At 32.4% G+C, this 15097-nt stretch overlaps 1 protein-coding gene across 4 annotated transcripts in view; it reads right to left on the bottom strand.

Annotated features, from left to right (window-relative positions):
• Positions 1-15097, bottom strand: part of LOC127734322 (transient receptor potential cation channel subfamily M member 8-like) — a 78215-nt gene that overhangs the window by 26557 nt on the left and 36561 nt on the right. For all 4 annotated transcript variants that reach the window (XM_052244157.1, XM_052244158.1, XM_052244159.1 and 1 more), the window contains exons 17-19: positions 6173-6232; positions 4002-4146; positions 1278-1310 (exon numbers count right to left, since the gene is read on the bottom strand). In XM_052244157.1, the coding sequence (XP_052100117.1) occupies positions 1278-1310; positions 4002-4146; positions 6173-6232 (238 nt within the window). The remainder of the gene's footprint in view (positions 1-1277; positions 1311-4001; positions 4147-6172; positions 6233-15097) is intronic.

The raw sequence follows: 15097 nt of genomic DNA, 5'->3' as shown, positions 1-15097 counted from the left end.
GTATATTTGTAGATGTGGTACAAAGAACACGCAGACGCTACCAACAGTAGACACAATTCTTCATCGGATGTTATATATGATATAATTGAATGCTGTTTTCGCGAGCGCTTTTCAAAATAATGTGATGGTCACTCTCGTTGATTAATTAAGTACGATGAACTAACAATTCTTTATCTGTGATAGCTCTCATACAAAATGGGTTCTTTTCAAACGAAAAAAAAAGATTATCAAAAATACCAAACCTCAAGGTAAATTTAAAAAGGGAGAACGAATAATAGTGACTAAATAAAACGTTATAAACCAACGGACCACGTGGAAAACAACTTTCATAGTCCTGACATGGTACAGGCGTTTTCCGAAGACAATTGTGAGTAAAACCGATGTCACTGGATGGTAATTATTATTATCTGCTGCTGAAAACAGACATAGTTGGTCTATGAGGTATGTCATCTGTAATATCACCATACGACACGTGATGTGTTAAAAACCCAGGTAAAGCCGACGAGGAATGACATATTTCGAATAACGCAAGCTATGGTCGAATATACTAGGTCGCTGGATACAGTGCTATAATTGTTACCGCGATGTCACGTGTACAGAAGCAATGCTTAAACTCCTGCTGAATAAAAAAAACAAAAATTTGGTACGCAAATTTGCAGATAAATTTCGTTCGTCTGGATGTAAGAATTTGAAATAGTAGTGTCAATCAGATTTTATTTTAGGAAACAGTAGTTTACCGATAACTAAATCTCATGATTTCAAATCAATTTCAAAAACTACTATTAACAAAAATTGGATAATTGAATAGAGTAACTGATCGCGAGAGAGGTTGAAAAGGAGGCGGCGAGGCTAGCGAGCAACAATAGGTGTACGAGTAAAGAAAGGAGTCACATGGCCAGTACACACATTAAAGAATCATAAATTATTTTTAGGAAGGGACTCAAATCCCAAACCACTATTTCAAACATAAATAAAAAAAAACACAACCGAGTTTAAATCTAGAATAGTTGACTCGGAAATTAAAGATCTTTCCGACAGAACAATAATGGATGATGAGAAATAAAATTACTATTGAACTATTTCAATTTTAATTTGGCCGATTATCATTTTTATTGACTTAGGCAAAATTATTAAAAAGCATCCTTGATCATTCGAATTATTATATGTCGGTGTTGATTTTTTTTTTTTATCATTTATTAAGAGCGTTTGTTTTGTATAATGTAGTAAAAAGGTATACAATAACTAATAAAGGTATCAGGATAAACATCCTTCCTTACCTTTAGGCATGTCTTCCTTTTTACTTTCATCTGCTACAAAAAGTAAACAATCTTCATAGCAAGATACAAAATGTACACTGTATTTAATCTTGATCAATTGTAGTGCATATACCATATACGTTTTACGTACATGATCGATTGAAACAAATGAAAAATATAGACAATTTGAATTATAACATTATTGTTCTGAATGCAGACTTTGTAAGTGGTAAAATGTATATTTGTAGATGTGGTACAAAGAACACGCAGACGCTACCAACAGTAGACACAGTTCTTCATCGGATGTTATATATGATATAATTGAATGCTGTTTTCGCGAGCGCTTTTCAAAATAATGTGATGGTCACTCTTGTTGATTAATTAAGTACGATGAACTAACAATTCTTTATCTGTGATAGCTCTCATACGAAATGGGTTCTTTTCAAACGAAAAAAAAAGATTATCAAAAATACCAAACCTCAAGGTAAATTTAAAAAGGGAGAACGAATAATAGTGACTAAGTAAAACGTTATAAACCAACGGACCACGTGGAAAACAACTTTCATAGTCCTGACTTGGTACAGGCGTTTTCCGAAGACAAATGTGAGTAAAACCGATGTGACTGGATGATAATTATTAATATCTGCTACTGCAGACAGACATATATGGTCTATGAGGTATGCCATCTCCAATGCCACCATACGACACGTGATGTGTAAAAAAACCCAAGTAAAGCCGACGAGGAATGACATAATTCGAATAATGTAAGCTATGGTTGAATATACTAGGTCTCTGGACACAGTGCTATAATTGTTACCGCAATGTCACGTGTATAGAAGCATTGCTTAAACCCCTGCTGACTAAAAAAAAAAAAAAAAATGATACGCAAGTTTGCAGATAAATTTCGTTCGTCTGGATGAAAATCTGTAATAGTAGTTTCAATCCGATTTTATTTTAGTCAATAGTAGTTTACCGATATCTAAATCTCATGATTCCAAATCAATTTCAAAAACTACTATTAACAAAAATTTGATAATTGAATAAAGTAACTGATCGAGGGAGAGGTCAAAGTGGAGGCGGCGCGGCTAGGGAGCAACAAGAGGTGAACGAGTAAAGAAAGGGATAACATGGCCAGTACACACATTAAAGAATCATAAATTATTATTAGGAAGTGGATCGAATCCCAAACAACTCTTTCAAACATAAAAAACCACAACAGAGTTTATTTCTAGGATAGTTGACTCGGAAATGACAAAACAAAAATAGATGATGAAATAAAATTACTTTAAAACTATTTCAATTTTAATTTGCCGGATACCCCGATATGAATAACTGATGTGAAGATATATACTGACGGCTCCGACTCGGAAAGGAATGCGCCACTTCATCTTCGTTGTAAATCTTTGTTTTGTGTAAACTGATGCAAAATAATGATGAAATAAATGTTTTGTTAATAGCTTCAACTTTTTCTTCTGTCGAATCATTTGTTTGATTAAAATTGTAAGAAGTTAATTTATGCTGAGTTCACTTTAACGTTAATAGGAGGCAAATCTCATTGCTTATTATTAGAGACGTCCGGCCCGTCGACATAATGTATACATTATTCACGTACGGGACCTATCTAACATACATACAATGCATTTTTAATAGACGATGGAACAAAATTAACTATTGAGATTTTCTGGGTAAAACAGTAAATAACCCTGCTTGAAATATTTCTCTAATACTTGTTTGTGTACAAGACTAAATCAACGATTCGCGGAACTTCTAATGTAACACAATGAGAGGGCTGACCATAAGATAATGAGGTTAAAGGTACTCGTTAGAATTGAATATCGTTGATATGAACTCTCGTTATTTAAATTCAAATACTAAGTATAATGAACTAGCGGAATACTAGTACTCGTTTATTATTATAAAAAAATAAGATATCAAACTATATCAAAATCTCACTCGTTATAAAACCTATGAGTATAAACAGGTCGAATACACTCCTGACAAATAACCACGTTAAAGGTAAGTAAAAGCAAGCGTGAACTCTACATATACTACTAATAAAAAGATTCAATTTGAATATAAGAATTTAGACTGTAATTCATGACATAACTAGACGTAGTATTAAATGGAAGATAAATTTAATGGAGTAGTAATTTGTTGAGTGATTGTTTGATATACTCATGTATAATGTCCATTGCTGTTTTGAATGAATGAGCGAGACTCTATTTGCGTTTGTTAAGTTTGCATTTTGTTACACATACATATCTCTACCAACCTACAGAGGATGCTCTCTAATTCGTATGCAATATGAGATTATAGCTGATTTACAATTCAGTTAATCAAAATATATAAACAAGTAAGTTATTTGTTTTATTACTCATGAATTGACACTCTTTTTTTAAAGTTATTCGAGTTTTTGCAGTGTTTTTGGTTTCTTAAATGAACACTGCGGTTTAAAGGACTAAAGACAATATATTATACGAAGCCATTTGCGAAGGTCATTGTCGAAGTATTTATGTCCACTGGGGATATTGAGACACTCGCTATTACAGACGACGCCATATCCTTGATGACATCTGTCCAAGTCAGCATTCGTCCTGATATTTGTATTTCTTGCATTTGTATGTTTCTAAGCTAATAATGTAGTGGAAGACAAAATATACACCTACATTGCTTCGACTTGGTGGAAGTATAAAAAATGTTTTTAGGTGCGCAAATAAAAACAGAATGTTGCAAATAAGAACTAACTTTCTGAATATGTCAAGAGAATAGAACATAACTGTCTTGCACTTTTGATGACGTCACCTCCGCGTATCTTACATAGTTGATTCGTTTCATTCAAATGATTAATGCATGTGCACCAAATTTTCCGACAGTAAGTTGCTGACACACGCTGAAATGTATGTACAAAGAATTATAACTGAATAGACTATTTTCATATTACCGACTTTTGACTACGGATTATATAATTTGTCGACTGGTTACCTTGGACATCATGGTACTCGGTCAAGTAAGAGCAACCAAAATAAGTAAAATCAAACATATAATCTGTGTAATTTGAGGGGAAAGTTTGCTGTTTTCCGATGATTTTGTAGTGAAAAAAAATGTTGAGCAGGTAATTTTCCCTCAAAATTGTACCGATTGAACGCTCGGTTTTACTTCTTTAGCTTGCTCTTACCTGACTTGGTACCATGATGTCCAAGGTAACTAGTCGACAAATTATATAATCCGGAGTCAAAAGTCGGTAATATGAAAATAGTCTATTGCACAGTAACATGTGTAACTCCATAAAGAAAAAATGATTTAAAAGACTACAAATATACGAGAATCAAATTGGCTATCTTATGTTAGGAATTTCGTTTATTTTCAAAACACATACAGACAGATTATCTTTATTACTAAATGAGGAAACCAATTTTGTGTGTCGCGTCGATTTCTTCTCCGTAATGATTTATTTTTATCTTCGGATGTTCTTTCTGTCAGTACCATCAGTTTGGGTTTTATGCATACTTCTGCCTTCTTCTACATATTGAGCATGTTAAGTATTTTCATCCCTTTTTGGAGCACCTTTGTTTTTTTACTTTTTTCAAATGCAAAATATAATCACATGAATGCACATAGTCAGGAACATATTTTTCAGTGGTTGTCGTTAGTTTATGTGGTTCATAAGTATTTCTCGTTTCTCGATTTTTTTTTATAGATTAGACCGTTGGTTTTCCCGTTTGAAATGATTTACACTAGTAATTTTAGGGCCCGTTATAGCTTGCTGTTCGGTGTGAGCCATGGCTCCGTTTTGAAGGCCGTACTTTGCCCTATAATGGTTTACTTTTTACACATTGTGACTTGGATGGAGAGTTGTCGTGTTGGTACTCATACCACATCTTCTTATTTCTATATACCATATCACAGTACATTGCACAGTCTTTCGCTTCCACCATGAACACACAAAATTAATGGAATAGGTGTCATAGGTTGACACTTTCACAAACAACCTATGCAAATGTCAATGTCAACTAAGTGATATAACCGAAATGTTACTATTACGGCCTAAGTGAAGAGAAATGCGCTTATTGACCACTTTTGTTTTGTTTTAGCATCAGAAAACCATTTTTTAAAACCAAATTCAGTCCATATTTAGTAACTAAGACATTGACCTCAAAATAGATAAGGATATTCCTTCTATTATAAGTGACCGTATATCAAATTAGAGTTGCAATCCAAGATGTATTATTTTATTTAGCGTCTGGAAACCACTTTTTTTTTCTATAACCTTGATCTTTGACATGTGGATCTCATAATCAATAGGAATCTCTCACTATATGAGATCATAGAAAAAAGTAAGGTTGCAATTAATATATCAAGTGTTTTGGTTAGAATCCAAAAACGCAAATGACTGACGAACGGACGATTCTAAAACTATATCCTTCCTGCTTAAATATAGGGTAAATATTTCTCTTCTAGAAAGTTGATCAAGACTCAGGAGTAGGACATGGCTACTGCAATCCAATTACTTCGGTCAATTGTCAGCGCACGGTTAGTAATCAAATTCTTGTTCATTTGTCTCTATATCGGCTCTATGCAACTTTTCGGATAATGGATTGTGTAAAATTATTGCTTTGAAAAATATGCATGCTGCAAGACATGCAGAGCGTTTGCAAATAAAAAGTTATTTGCTAACTTTAAAACATTAATAAGTATGCACTATACATTAACTACATTTAGTAATTGCGTTGTCTACATATACAACCAAATAAATAGGGTTAATCGTAGCCACAATAGCAAATCTTCAAATTATAATAATATTCATTGAATAATATCAAACATTAACTAAATGATGATTTACTCTTTTTTTCTGTTTGTTTAGAAAGGAATATATCCATATAATCAGCTATAAATGTTTATATGCAAACAGTACTCACAAAATGGATAGCATGTATCTTTGTACAGTCGATACCGTCGCAGTTTTTGCACTGAAGGGTCTAAAATGACAGACAACAATCTAATAATTCATTTTAATCATTCTTGATTAACTGATTGATGTTGGCTAAATGCCAGTTTCAAATATTTCACGAATTCAGGAGATGGACAAATGCATAAAACATAACTTGTAAGTTTTCGGTTGTCCAGAGGTGGCGTTCTTCCCTTATCTCAGTCTACCAAATGGATTTTATTTTTACAATAATAACATGTTTAAGGTACATCTCGGCGCATGTATGTAAAAAGAACTAAATTCAGGTTCATATATGTTTCCATTTCTCAGTTGATACGTTATGCTCGTGCATGTTCAAACTATACAGACAACATATACAGGAGTGTGCTCCTTACGCAGAAACTGCATCAACAGAGTTATGAGGAGGAAAGATTAAAAATGACACTTCTTAAACTTTATGGACACCATCATGAATTGGTTGATCTACACGACGTGTCTGTGTCTAAACTAACTAATGACATTTTTACCACGTCTTAGATTGTGGTTTAACATCTATGTCGTCTGTCTGCTAAGTACCAAACGTAACCTTTTACCGTGTATGACTGTTGTGACGAGTGTTAATTTGCATTGCTTAACGACGTGTCTCGGTATTGTTATACATCCAACATTCATGTATTTATTTATGATTTTTCTGTTGTGGTTTCCGTTGGATAATGTGTTATGTATTATTTGTCAGTATAGTCGAATTAATTTTCATTTTCCATGGATAAAGTATTGTGTTAGTCCAAGTAATTATGACGTTGTCATAGCATTTTTTACAAATATAGCCTTTCAATACCGTCATAATCATAACAATCGTTTGGACTAGTATTGTGAAAATAATTGTATGAATTTCAAGATTATATATTTGTTACACAAATACGTCAATGTTAGTGAAGTCCTTTGCTGTCTGTCGTTAATGGGAGATGTTCGTTGTTATTCTGCGGTTTACATGTTGTAACACTCTGTGCTGACTGATTTTGCGTTTGTTTGTGCTGTATTTCTGTCGCGTAGTGTTGTCATTTTAGCGACATTTTTTTAACATTGCCATATAAACGGGAGGTTTGGCTAGCCATAAAACCAGGTTTTACCCACCATTTTGTTCTTAAAATGTCCTTTACCAAGTCAGGAATATGGCAGTTGTTGTCAAATTATCAAGTTCATTTCTATGTATATTGGCGTTTGTTTTTGTTGCACTACAGTGTTTCTGTTGTTCTGTTGTTTTCCTCTTATAGTTGATGTGTTTCCCTCGGTTTTAGTTTGTGACCCTGATTTGTTTTCTCTCAATCAATTTATGACTTTTGAACAGCGGTATACTACTGTTGCCTTTATTATTCATAACAATAGTTTAAATGGTATTGATTGTAATTTGCAGTTTGTTTACAGTAATATATGTGCATATAAAATTACAAGTATGAGATATATCTACAAATGTTATCCACACTTCTATTAAAAATCTATACATATTTGCCATTACATAACAGTGTCCCATATTCGTACGTCGACAAGAAAAGGTAAACAAAATGTACGAAAAGAATGTCTGCGTACCTGAAAATGTATATGTTTTGCTGTGTTTTTTTTTTACTTAGTTATATAATGTTCAACTACATTAAGTGTATTACATTTGGAATTTATAAGACTGTAAAGCCAAAACTAGTAATTGGCTAATTATTGTATCAATTTAACTTCTCTTAATGTGAATGACTTTGGGAACGATTTTAAACGTAAATCCATGTTTCTTCGGTTGAACAAATTTCAAAGCGACAATTTTTTTTTTACAAGAAACACACAGTATTGAATCCTATGAAACTATATGGAAAGGGGAATGAGATGGAGATATTTATTTTTTGCATGGGGAAACTTATTCTAGAGGTGTTGCTATTTTGTTTTACAGCTCAACAGACTATAAATTAAAGGAAAAAATAGCAGATGAAAATGGAAGGTATCTCATTCTAACTGTTGAAATTGATAACACAGATTTAGTTTTTGTAAATTATTATGCGCCCACCAAAAATTTTGAAAATGAACAAATTGATTATATTAAAAAAATCAAAATTTTATTAAACGAAAAATAAGATCAAAATCTTGTTTTGGGCGAAGATATCCATCTTTAGACAAAATGGGTGATTCAAAACCTGACAAATATACGAGTAAATTTGAAGATTTTATAGAAAAATTTGAGTTATGTGACATTTGGAGGACAAAAAATGTTGATTCTAGATTATACACTTGGCGTCAAAGAAACCCTCTTATACAATGTCGATTAGATTTTTGGTTGATATCAAATTTCTTGTCAAGCAGTGTAAACAAAACATCCATTGTCCCATCTATAAAAACTGATCATAGTCTTATTAAATTTACACTGTCCGGCGAAATCTTTAGTGAGAGAGGTCCCGGTTTCTGGAAATTCAACTCGGGTATACTGACAGATAAAGATTATGTGGAAATAGTTAAAATACTTTATCAGAATGTGATAATAAATATCACAATTTAGAAATAAAAATTTGAAATGGGATACCATACAAGGTGAAAAGTGAAATAACAAAATAACCGAAATCCGAGGCGCAACCGTCAAATATTCAAAGTATAAAAACATGAAATTACGGGAAAGAGAGTCCAATTTAAAAACAACGACAAGACGAAATTCAGAAAATTTTCTCTCGTACATATTTAGATAAAGATATTAATACACTTTTGATTGAATTAGATATTGTTAAAGAGGATTTAGAGCAAGTAGTAAACAATCGATCGAACAAGGGGGCTATTATACGATCATATGCCAAGCACTGCGAAGGCAATGAAAGAAATTCAAAATATTTCTTGTCATTAGAAAAACGCAATTATAAAAAAAAAATGTATTAACAAATTAGTTGTAAACGACATTGAAATTATGTCAAAAGAAAAAAATCTAAACGAAGAGAGAAATTTCTATAAAAAACTATACTCAGTCTCATCAAAAGAAGACCCTGATAAAATTAATATTCGGGTGATTCTAATTTTTTTAGTTTGGATTTTATTCCTAAGCTTACAGATGTGGAAAAAGATATATGCGATGCAAATATTTCAGAATCTGAAGGCATTAAAGTTTTGAAAACATTTGAAAATAATAAAAGCCCTGGTACAGACGGGCTAACTTCTGAGTTTTACAAATTTTTCTGGATTGATATAAAAAAATATGTTTTAGAAAGCTATGAATATTCCTTCGAGACCAGAACCCTCTCAATAGACCAAAGACGGGGTATTCTGACTCTTATCCCAAAAGAAAGCTAAAGACAGAACACTTTTGTTGAACTGGCTAGCGTTTCACAAAAAATCGTTCGATTTACGTTTACGATTAAACTTACGTTAAGCGTAAGATTTTAGCTACGAGTGTTTCACAAAGTTGATCGTTAACCTAACGTAAACTTACGAGTACAAAGAAAAAAGGGTGCTTTCTTTGACAGCCGCGTTAATGTAAAAAAAAAAATCTTTCTTTTAAAACCAGGAAGAAAATTTATAAAACAGATTTTTTTCAGCTCAGCTTTCAAAATCGTATTTTGAAATTGTTATCTGTTTTTTGTTTTTGTTTGTATGGTAAATAGGTTTTGTGTGGTTAGTGTCCCGTCTAGTTTTAATATATTTTTTGCTTTGGTTTTATTAGAAAAATTGGCTGTAGGTGGTTTTTTTGCAAGCTGGGTCTTATTTTGATATTGTTGAAGAATGATGAAATCATGAAAGAACAGACAAATGCATTAGGACTTCGGCATTTCTTGAAATCAATTCAAAATGAATTTCTAAATTGTTTACATATAGATTCTACCACTGCATTGAGTGTGATACGATATTTATCCACTCGAGACAGTTAAATTTTCAAATTTTAAACGCGAGGCTCGCCGAGCGTTTTAAATATTTAAAATTTAATTGTCGAGAGTGGATAAATATCGTATTACACGAGATTTGGTGGTGGAATCTGTTTCTCCTAATGATTTTCAAACAATACGCAGGCAAATTTATTCCTTCTTTTCGAATGATCTGCAAAAAGATGTGCTCTTTCTATGTGACGTCATCAGGCATGGTCGCCTTTTTTCATGCCGTCACAATAGGAAATTCAGAAGAAAGCAAGAAAATTCGACGTCATAATCGGATTTTAATCAATGAAGAACTGAGATCAAACGAACCACACGTTGATTAAATTTTTTTTATACAATGGGTGCAGAAAGGGATAAATTGACAAAGAATTAGAGAAATGAAATTATACGTATCTTCAAATGATAATTATGAACTGGTATAAAATTCATTAAGCATCGTGATAGTTTCTGATGCGTGTCCAGGCTTTTTTTTAAAGGAGGAACCCACCGGCAAGACAACGTTAGGACTTGAACATGTAAAAAGTCTATGCATAAACATATGTGTAGCTCTATAAGGGGGCGCCCCATCCCCCAGCCCAAACCCCAACTCAAGTCCGCCGCTTCTGAGTTTTAATACTGATTCAATCTGACTTTTACTTCAAAGGGACAAGACATCGAGACCTACTATAGAACAATATTAACGCCTAAAACTACATTCCAATTTCCCGTTAAAAAGCCACATAAAAATAAGGAGATGTGGTATGATTGCAAATGAGACAACTTTTCACCAAAGTTCAAATGAAGTTGATGTGAAAAATATGAAACAATTCAATTGAGAAAACTGACGGCCTAATTTATAACAAAACAATTTACGAGAAACAAATATGACAGACATGAACCAACGACCACCACAGAACTACAAGCTCTTGACTTTGGACAGGCACATATAGAATGTGGCGGTGTTAAACTAGTTTGCTGGCGCCAAACCCTCCCCCTAACCTGGGACAGTGGTGTAAAAGTGAAACATAACAACAAACTATATAAAATCAGTTGAAAAGGGCTTAACTCATCCGATCGATACAAAGCAGAAAACATCTAACGAAAACACAAACCGGACGTGTCAGCGTATCTATACATCCCACAACAAAAAAGACACTAAGTAAAGATCTGAGAGTACTCGCAGTTACTGACAGCTAGTTCAAAGCAAAAACACAAATAATACAAAAATCATGTATCTAAGATTAAAATATCAATCAGTACACATCCAACATCCAATGGATTTAGTGTGAAGATGTCATTAACAGTCAGAGAAAAACATGACCTTGTGCAATGCCAAAATATAGGTATCGACAGATTGTAGTACCGTTAACGTGTATACTTATGTAAAATTTTGGGAATGGAAAGGGGGAGTATTCAACTTTTTAATACTTTAAATGAGGTGGGGGCGTCATCGAAATGTTTTCAAAAGATTTGAGCAATTCTGTATTTCAAACATGATAAAAACATAGCTAATTGATGAATATACTATTTTTCCTTTATGACCTAGAGATGCGTAATCAGGAGACGCACACCCTACCGTGCGCTCCCCATACAATAAAAAACAAGTAATATTTGGCATGAAGAAAAAGATTTCCGCTCGGTTCAATTCTTAAGATCCCAAATTCTAAGTTTCAACATGTTCTTCCAGAAGAGTATTTTAATCTGAAGCTAAAATGGAATGAAGGTGTGGTAAATGTCAATGAGACCATAGCTGGCATATCCAAATAAAGTTCCCTGAAGTCACAAACAACTAACCTACATGAAGCTCTAGATCCCCTACTACTACTACTACTACTACTACTACTAATAATAAAAATAATAGAAATTGTATGCTTTTACTTTTTTGTTATAAAAAACAAAAGTATTGAGAAATGAAGAGGGGGAGGGGTGTGATATTTTTATGTCTTTGGAAGTGGGGTCTTGAATATATTTTTCTTTCGTCAAGGTGGGGACTTTAAAAAGATAAGAGAGATCCAATGTTTCCTTCCGTCCACTAGAATGATTAAAAATAAGAATCTCGTCACCTTAACAAAAATTTGAAAATAAAGAAAACATATTGAAAAGATTTGAAAATTTCAGTTTTTTATACCTACAACATTCTAAGTTTGAAAATGAAATTTTATAAGTATTAACACAAACAATCACATAATGGCAAAGTGAAATGTATAGTTTTCAAATTAACCTAGAATTATAAAAATGTTTTTAATTAAAAAGAACAAAGCAGAGTACGGGATTGAAGCATACATTTTATACCTCAAAAGAAAACGCGAACCTGATCGAGCGCATCGCAACTTGTGTAATCACATTGAAACTATGGATTCATAGCATACAACTCTAACCATTACATTCATGTATATAAATTATTGTTTTCTCAATTTCTGGACTGTTATTTGTTTGCAAATATTCGTAATTTATATTAAAAAAAGTCTATTAAATACAGAGCACCGTCCTCCGATGTAGTGTATATCCACAGGACATGCATTCTAGGGGATGATTGCAACTTTAACTTCACCAATAAATTTTTTTTTATTGTTAACTTCATAAACGCCGTGAAGAACGCCACAATTGGGGGTGTTTAATGCTGTGTATGACATAGATTAAAGAACTAGTAAATAAACGTTTTTAATTTTCTTTTTTGAGAATATTTAGTACCAAGTAACGACAAGTTGCATGGAACGTACTACCAATCCCCCTTAATTAAAAGCAGATGACCCTAAAGTGCTGTGCTAGCTCAATCACTTCTAAGTTTTTATGGTGAAAGATTTGGAATTTTGGAAGCAAGGTGCTGTTTTAGTTCAATTAAAATAAACTCAAATGTAGAAATGGTAAATTTACGATTATTTCAGGAATTTAAAAAAATTCAGTTACTTATGATTGGGACAAAATAACATGGGTACATGTATTCTGTTCATCCAATGGAACTTAATTTTCTGTAAGATAATGTAATGTTGTTGATTTTAACAAAATCTTAACAGGTTAAATCCCTACGATTTGACTTACGACTGCCAGTTAACACTCGTAAGTTTACGATCAAACTTACGATAAAATTGTACTCACGATTGTTTATGAAACGGTCAAAAACTTACGATTTGACGTACGACCGACGTAAAATCTAAGATTGTCGTACGATTTTTTGTGAAACGATGGCCTGGCGTCCTCTTCCTCTCTTAAATTTTAATTACAAATTATTAGCCAAAGTTATGGATCCAGATCAGACGGGATATGGGGCTGGTAGATACATTGGTGAAAATCTACGACTCATTACTGATATTATATTGTTTACTACATAAAAGAATTATCCATGCCATCGTTTCACAAAAAATCGTACGACAATCTTAGATCTTACGTCGGTCGTACGGCAAATCGTAAGTTTTTGACCGTTTTATAAACTATCGTAAGTTTGATTGTAAACAATCGAGTGTTAGCAGGCAGTCGTAAGTCAAATCGTATCGATTTTTAAACCTGTTGACATTTTGTTAAAATCAACAACATTACATTGTCTTACAGAAAACTATAAAGTTCCATTGAATGAACAGAATAATTGCAACGTTATTCATGTTATCTTGTCCCAATCATAAGTAACTGAAATTTAAATTCCTGGAATAAACGTAAATTTACAATTTTTTATATATATTATAAGTTTATTTCAATTTAACTAAAACGAGCACCTTACTTCCAAAAAATCAAAATATTTGACCATAAAAACTGAGAAGTGATTGAGTTAGCACACAGCACTATAGGGACATCTGCTTTTAATTCATGAAGGGGGATTGGTACGTCAGTCGTGCATGCACTTAACTTGGTACTAAATATTCTCAAATAAGAAAATTATAAACGCTTATTTACTAGTTCTTTAATCTATGTCAAAGAAACGTTTTACACGTGAGTTTATGAAGCTAACAATAAATATATATGTCAAGCTAAAATTGCAATCATACCCTATCTAGATCTATCTAGCAAACATACCCTATCTAATGCATGTCCTGTGATTATACACCAAAGCGAAGGACGGTGCTCCTTATTTAATAGACGTTTTTGTATATACATTACGATTATTTTAAAACAAATAACAGTCCAGAAATTGAGAACACAATTATTTATATACATAAATGTAATGTTATGAATCCATAGTTTCAATGTAATTACACCAGTTGCCATGCGCTCTATCAGGTTCGCGTTTTTTAGGTATAAAATGTATGTTTCAACCCCGTACTCGATACCTGCTTTGTTCTATTCGTTTAAAATATTTCTATAATACTAGGTTAATTTGAAAAATATGATATTTCACTTTGCCATTATGTTATTGTTTATATTAATACTAATAAAATTTCATTTTCAAATTTGTCGGTATAAAAAACTGAAATTTTCAAATCCTAAAGTCCCCACCTTGATGAAAGAAAAATAAATTCAAGACCCCATTTTCAAAAACATGAAAATTTCACATACTTCCTTCTCATTTCTCAATACTTTTGTTCGTAATAACTTATTATTATTATTATTATTATTATTTGAATATGCCAGATATAGTCTCATTGACATTTACCACACCTTCACTGAATTTTAGCTTCAGATAAAGAATACTCTCCTGGAAGAACATGTTAAAACTTAGAATTTGGGATCTTAAGAATATCATTTTCTTTGTGTCAAAATATTATATTTTTTTATTGTATAGGGAGCCCACGGTAGGTTGTGCGTCTCTTGATTATGCATCTCTAGGTAATAAAGGGAAACTATAGCGTATTCATCTAAATGAATTAGAAATTTGGGAAAAACTTCAAAATCCAGATACAAAAAAAAAAAAAAAAAAAAAAAAAAAAAATACGTAGACATTTATGCTTTTATTTTTTTTTAATCTCCTCATTGGATGACATAGTAGCAAATGCATAGCATAGCATTATAAAATAAGAAATGAAAATATGCATATACCTTTTACATGTCCAAGTCTCAATGTTGTCTTGACAGTTGGTTCCTTTTAAAAAAAAAAAACCTAGACACGCATCAGAAACTAT

This window comes from Mytilus californianus, unplaced genomic scaffold (assembly GCF_021869535.1).
Source record: "Mytilus californianus isolate M0D057914Y unplaced genomic scaffold, xbMytCali1.0.p SCAF_3, whole genome shotgun sequence".
Classification (NCBI taxonomy): domain Eukaryota; kingdom Metazoa; phylum Mollusca; class Bivalvia; order Mytilida; family Mytilidae; genus Mytilus; species Mytilus californianus.
Note: the sequence above shows the minus strand (reverse complement) of the source record. Positions and strands in the feature narration are given on the sequence as shown.